Source organism: Carassius carassius, chromosome 14, assembly GCF_963082965.1.
Source record: "Carassius carassius chromosome 14, fCarCar2.1, whole genome shotgun sequence".
NCBI classification, from domain to species: Eukaryota; Metazoa; Chordata; class Actinopteri; order Cypriniformes; family Cyprinidae; genus Carassius; species Carassius carassius.
Window position 1 is genome coordinate 22,046,462 of NC_081768.1, and position 7,238 is coordinate 22,053,699.

The window sequence follows — 7,238 nt, forward strand, 5'->3', positions numbered from 1 at the left end:
TTTGAAAACTAATATTTATGTAATTCTCAAAACATTTGGCCACGACTGTAGTTGAAACAACAAGGGTTTTCTGTACTAGCTGCCACCTCTGAAGAACAATTATAGATGAACTCAAGTGACGCCAAAATGGAGAGAGTTGTATCATAGTTCACTGTTATTCCAGTTTATTTCATATTTTTTCCATTACACAGACTCAGGTTACAATCTTGTTTAGTTAAGAAAACAAAATCATCCATGTAATGTACAGCAAAAACCTTTATTAAATGATTTCAAGAAAAACAAAAATCAGATGTGCAGCAAAACCCATGAATCAAAGTCAAGCTTATAATACAACAAAACTGATCAATACAGACAATAAAGCTCAAAAGTTCTTAATACATCAGCAGCAAGTCAATGAAAGAGCTATATTAAAACCTTTCTTGTAAATCAAATATAATGAAGGATAAACTGGGACAAAACAGGACTGGGGCTTAACAGGAGGCCACTGTGATCCATTTCATCAAGGGGAACAGGAAGTAGCAAAGTTCCAAGATGGCAGCTGCTGTTTCAACTCGTCATTTCCTTAAATGGCATCTATATCAAGGTCATCATCCTCTTCTGCTTTCTCAGGCTGAACGGTCTCCATTTTCAGCTCTCGAGCAGAGGAGGAGTACACAACCTAAAGACCAAAAAACAAACGAGAATGATGAAGAATCACACTAATTCAAGCCCAGAGAAGACTACTGTAATTAGACTAATTACAGTCCCAGGGCTCCTGCTGACGGTTAAAATATAATGCTGCTTCTCTAATTAACTACAACATTAATCTGTGTAAGATTTACAGTTCGTCCATGCAATATTAAAAATAAAAACGGTTGTATTATATATAGCTTTTTTAACTTTAAATGTGTAAAAAAAAATGAGGTAATATTTTTTTTTTTTAAATATTACCTCAACATTTTCATCTTCCTCCTCCTCTGCATCACTCCCCTCGCTCTCCTCCTCTGCCTCTTTCAGCCATTTGACAAAGGGAGCTGCCTTGGCATGGATCTCCTTGGCCAGTTCCTTGGAAACATACTTCTTGGATACCTTGAAACAAAGGAAAAATATATTTTTTATGATTTGTAGTTCATAGTTCATGACCCCGATGATATAAAATGCTCTATTAACCAAATGATAAGTAGGTTGTACCTTCTCTGCCCACATGAGAATGACATCCTCCTCCAGCAGGTCAGCATCATAGAAGTCTTTGAGAATGACAGGGACTCGTGGCAGCAGCTGACTTTGATGAAGCTTCACCAGACACTCGAAGCCTCCCAGCAGATACTTCTGAGCTTTCTTATCGTTGTGGCAGAACTACAGGAAAAGGAGGATTTGGCACTTTGAATAATGAATAAAAAGCACTTTATTTGTTATCTTTCACAGAACCTGTAGATCATTTAAATGGATTCGACTTCATTTATCTAAGCAATGGATGAAAAGTGGTAGATATCAAAGCTGCTCATTTAGAATTGCTATTTATAGCCGAGACTATATTTAGCGAGTCTTTACACTAGCATCATAGCTTGCCAGCAAATCTCTGTGTCCTGCTATAAATACTCATCTATCACTAGGCCCAGATGGAAACTTTGTATTTTGAATCCCGATTTTGGGGCAAAATCTGTGAAATTCTGGGTGTAAAATGTTTTAAATAGAGCTGAGAGTACTAATCAGCAGAATGTGTCAAATAGCCCTGTACATGCAGATCCTGTGTGGGCTGGTCCATCATATTTCAAATTATTATTATTTTTAACATACCCGCAGGAAGTGACGTTTGTATTTCTTGATCTGGTCTCTGATGTTCTCATCAAAAAGCAGCTCGCTCAAGATAAGTGGCCCCATGGCTCTCACATCCAGCCTTTCTGCTTCAGCCAGGATCTCCTTATCAGCGCAGTCTATTGCTCCAGTGTCTTTCTTTTGCTGATCAGAGAAAAAAAATCAGAGATGCTTTTCGGTTGTTTGAATTCTAGTGGCACTGATAGACCCTTTGGTTATTTATAACTACATGTTAATTTAAACCTACTACACAGGTACAAAAGGTAAACTACCATTCAAAATATGGAGGTCAGCAATTTGTAAATAATTTTATTTATTTGAAAGAAAGCAACACTTTTTGATGTAATAAACTGATCAAAGATGACAAAGACCATTTAACAAAAGATTTGTACATAAAATGTCCTTTTGAAGCTTTCGATTCATCAAAATGTGTAAAAAAAAAAAATGCACCAGATTCTCAGCGGTTTTCAACATGGATAAATATTTCTTAAGCAGCAAATCATCATACAAGATTGATTTTCTACATGATCATGTGATACTGAAGACTGGGTTAATAACTGCTGAAAATATTTGATCAAATGCATGCAGCCTTGAGTGCAGAAACTACTTTTGACCAACCCCAAACTTTTGAACGGTAGTGTACTCCACCAGATACGAAGATGTTTTTATAAACTGATTTCAGATTGGAAACACAACAGTGACATTATTTACTTTGACAAAGTTGTAGAAGATGTTGACCCTCTCTTCCAGGGTTTTCTCCAGGTCTTCGCTGAGGGTCAAGTTCTTAGCATGGTTACTGATCTCCTCCATACGACGACGCTGGGCCTCCTCTGTGGTTTCCTCTGCCCAGTCATCATCGTCTTCCTCACCATCCTACACATCAACATACTCGTTACAAATTGTATCAATAATACATGTATAGTTATTCATAGGTATTTCTTACCACAGCATCTGGTGCATCGATGTCATTATGGTTCCCAGCCTCACCACTTCCCGAGCCATTCTCCTTATCCTTCTTTTTGTTTTTCTTCTCTTTCTCCTTCTTCTCTTTCATACAAGTACTATCAGGCTCTGCATTTCAAACAGGTCTACAATTAATGGGGGTTATAAAGCTTGTATGCAATTCTAACATTAGAAATGTAAAAATCAAGTAGTACTATATCTATTTCCAACAAACAGGAGGCATAAATCTAATGCCAAATATAGTGAATAATAGTAGTTCATGCATTTTAACAACCCACAGCAGAACACAACTCACCAGGTGGGTTTTTGAGGATGAATGTGCACAGTTTGTGCCGAGTGTCCAGCATTCCCCGATTACCACAAGCCTTGCAAGCGCTTCCGATGGTCTGCTTCTTTGGGTTAACATGCTGAAAGACAAAGACACTAACTGAACAACAGATACTACGAGGAACATTTCTGAAAATGAAACAACAGTTGAATAGCCAAAGATTACAACAACAAAAAAACACAACAACAACAACAGGTATTTAAAGACTTTGCACTGAATTTTAAGGCTGTGAACATTAGAACCAGTGTTGGTATTGTAAGATTAATCCTAAAAATCAGTGTAATGGCAAAAGTTTTTTTTAGGGTACATCTTGTCATAATTAAAGTTGTTGCTTTGACACTAACCAAAGATTATGTTCAATTACTAAAACTAAAATAATAATAAAGCTAAAGAAAACCATAATTATTAAAACTAATATTAAAATAGGGACTATAGAAGACCAATGCTTTCACAACCTTGGCTATTTTGTCATCACGTATGTAGGCGTTATGGAGGACGAAGGACAAAATCGATTGTACCAAACATCCCAACTGACCTTGTACTTGAATCAAAAAAAAAAAAAAAAAAAAAAAAACAGCAAACAGAATCTTTAATTTTTAACCATGAGTTTATACAGCAAGCACAGCTGATTGTCTGTTTACCAGGTCAGTTTCAGGGTTGTCACACTCGGAGCACAGCACAAACTTGCGGATGAATCCGTCCAGCATGTCCTGCAGTTTGTTGGCTTCATGGGATCCGTTTACGATGTAGCGGTCATTCTTTGCATCAAACTGAGTCTGCGCCCCCAACTCACAGCCAAAAAACTTAGTCGGATCTGAGGAAACAGCAAAGGGAAGAACACATACATTACTGTACCGTAATAAAACACTACTGAAAGAATAACAGTTGTGATATAACCAATTATAAACCCAAACTTACAGGTTGGAGGCCTATTCAGTGCCTTTGCAACATCAACCATGTTGACAATGACCGTCTTGATTCCATTCCCTTTGCCTTCCACCTGTAATTGACAGTGGGAAAACTTTTTTTTTTTTTAATCTTCTCCAACTCCAAATCAGATAGTTTTCTTACTGCTTACACACCAGTAATAGAACACTTATGTGCAGAAATAACTAATGTATTTTTTAGTTTGTTTACATGTAGCATTTAGACCAAAAACAGTGTCTCTAGTACCTTGGCAATCAAACGGGGCATCTTGTAGCGGTAGAACTGGTCCGACACATTGCGGTTGACATTGACAGACATTTTGAGTGATCTGAGCTATCACTATCAGCAAGATAAAAAGATCCTGAATGGAATTTTTTGGGTATCTTCTGTCTGGAGAAGAGGGGATGACATAAACAACTGCAAGTGTGCTCGGTCTCTGACATGAAAAAGGTCTTGCCACAGAGGCTGCAAACTCCTCGCTCGTGGACTAGGTTTCCCCCGCTCGCGTTCCAACAGCTGCGCAACAGCTCTGAAAAGCAAAGTGAAATACACGGTCTTACACAGTTCCTCGTAATCTGATCATCTATTGGCGTTCCACTTGGTGACATTTGGATTTTCTAAATGTTTTTGTTGGTAGAAGACATATACAACAGCATTACATCAAGACTGTAACCTTACATCCTGGAGGACCAAACCAATGATGCGTGTCCATTTTTAGGTCTAAGGTGGTTATGGCACTGGTTTGTATCCACATTATATGTAAGATTTTAAAAAAAAATGCAACATCTACTATTAAACGCAAACAAACGCTTGGTAGTGAATTAAAAAATAAAACCAATCATGTAGCCAAGGCCTTGACCAAGAGCCTAGTTACCCACGTCATCGACTGCGTCAGCAAGTGACTCAAGCCAACCGAACACGTGGTGAGGAATAGATTTAAGAGCCGTGAGTTACGTGGCAGACGATCTTTCCAAAACCAAACATATAAGGTCACAATCATGTAGTATTAAGCGCGTGTTTGTTGGCTGGTCGAATTGAAAGTATATCAAAGCAGTTGTTTACTTAAAGGGGATTGTAAACGGTCAGAAACAACGTCACCACATTTAAAGGTGCTTTAATATCGGTTTAGAAATTATATGTACGTAAGCTACAGCGCAATATCGAGTCACCCGTGTTGCACCCAAGGTCGATAAACACATGGTTAACTCACCCGTTTGAGCTCAACCCACTCCGCTAGTTTTACATCGAATACCAACGACAGCGCGTAAATTACACTAAATGATTAAAACACAGCCCACGTAGACGTACACTCGCTTTAACAAACCTCAGATTGGTGAAGCTGTGATCGTCGCGCTGGTGCAGAGTGCGTCACGGTCAGCGCGCGGTGGATTGCGCAAAAGCGCCGCGACGCCATTTTGTTACCCTCAGTCAAGCTAGTTGACACCCATTAGCTAGTAACAAAAGCCTCCGAAAGCACTCGTTTCCGAGACTTGGGTACTCAAGACTTATATACAGATGTGTAACAGACACTGACAAACCAGTTTATGCAAATGACCGATCGGATACTCACCGTTTACGTGAAATAAAGACATAAACACAACGCTAATCGTCCACTGACGCAGTGAAGGGTTGACAGCGGAGAGCCTGGAGATGTTGGGTCGTGATCCAGAGATGTAACACGACACAACGGTAAAGAAAGATTAGACCTGGGAGTGCTGAGCAATGCAGCCGATCAGTCGAGGAATATCAGATCTCCGGAGAAGAGCTGGAGTAGAAAAACAGACGCAGATTTGTCAAATGTAACTTGGCAACAACTCTCCAGTTCGCCGTCATAAGAAAACAGACGGTTTTCCAAACGATTGCTTTGGCATCTGCTAGACCCAAACACTATAGATATAATCTAAGACGTGTTAATTTGCTATCAGAAAGTGTTTTTATATTACTTCAGGTCACCTCTTACCTTTCCAGAGCCTTCTTTGCTCCACGCAAAGGCAGAATGAGTAATGAGCGCTGATGGTGGGCGTGTATCTCAAGTGGAAGCCACGTAGCCCCGCCCACCGCGGTCATTCATTGGCTAAAATTATTAATGTATTAAATTTCTTAACGTTGACTCGCTCCTTTCAATGTCAATCATCACGGAGTACCACATAATCACTATTCATTTCAGTTTACGTTCTACTAAAGCAACTCATACTGTACAATAGAGAGTTATATGTTACGTAAGTTAGCCTACTTTTGGCATCTAACATCTAACTAAAAGAGAATTCTGAGTAAAAGTAATACAGGAAGTTAAAGTTAAACAAAAATAATAAGAAAATAACATTTAGGTTACTGTGTTTGACACAAATAGTCATCACAAAATCTTTTTTGTTTATTACTGTTGAGGTAGAGTGTAAATTAATGTTGTCACCACATGAAAATTAAATTCACAAAAAGATGAGAAAGCACCTTAAAGTATGACTGGTGTCATATGTCTGTAATGCTAACATTAAGGTTCTACTTGTTAACTATTTAATGCATTAACTAACAATAAGCAATACTTTTGTATTGAGATTGCATAATCACACAATAGCAATAAAATATGTTTATTTATTCTTCCTAATTCCTTTTTATTTCATGTGTTAAATGTTTATTTTTTAAATAGCTTACCGTTTAAATACACTCAGAACACCCCCCCCCCCAACCCCGCCCCAAAGAGAAACCAAATTAAACTGTTAAACTAAACTTAAGCAATAATGCATTCTAAAATATGGAAATACTGAAACCCACAAACAACAGACAAATGTAATGCAATACAACTTATATGCACAGATGTCCAGAAAAAGAAAAATATATATAAGTTACAAAATAAAGTTCACACACAATCTAACCGATTCACTCTCTTAACAAGAAATTATTAGCATACATTTCTTATTACAGCCTCTACAATAGGAGCATACAAATACAGAGTTAAAATACATTTAAGACACCACCAACAACAATTACAACTAGACATTACCAGACCAGAGACACCAGACATGTTAGACATGACTATGTCAAGGAATTATATAATATACACAATCTTAATCTTAACCTTATATTAGTCAGGTGGCAGTGCATTTGAACTCTCAGTTAACAAAAATAATTTCAGGTTTAAGAATTGTTTCAGAATTCCATCAACCAGGGACAGGTCAACGCATGGGCCTATACCGGGAACATGCCCAGGGCACTAGGCCAGATCCAGATA

General features: G+C 38.1%; 1 protein-coding gene across 3 annotated transcripts; it reads right to left on the reverse strand.

Moving 5' to 3' along the window:
- Window positions 1-239: 239 nt before the first annotated feature.
- Window positions 240-6,082, reverse strand: LOC132157348 (eukaryotic translation initiation factor 5-like). 3 transcript variants are annotated; one of them, XM_059566675.1, is made up of 12 exons: window positions 5,973-6,082; window positions 5,583-5,777; window positions 4,259-4,541; window positions 4,004-4,085; window positions 3,727-3,899; window positions 3,053-3,164; window positions 2,738-2,865; window positions 2,506-2,667; window positions 1,777-1,938; window positions 1,171-1,335; window positions 931-1,068; window positions 240-658 (listed from the first exon to the last, which is right to left on the reverse strand). In XM_059566675.1, exons 3-12 carry the CDS (start codon window positions 4,328-4,330, stop codon window positions 563-565), a joined length of 1,290 nt encoding a protein of 429 aa, XP_059422658.1. In that variant the 5' UTR covers window positions 4,331-4,541; window positions 5,583-5,777; window positions 5,973-6,082; the 3' UTR covers window positions 240-562. The 3 variants fall into 3 exon arrangements, with proteins under 3 accessions (XP_059422658.1, XP_059422660.1, XP_059422659.1); XM_059566677.1 differs by lacking the exons at window positions 5,583-5,777; window positions 5,973-6,082 and adding an exon at window positions 5,337-5,451; XM_059566676.1 differs by lacking the exons at window positions 5,583-5,777; window positions 5,973-6,082 and adding an exon at window positions 5,223-5,361.
- Between the last annotated feature and the right edge of the window lie 1,156 nt (window positions 6,083-7,238).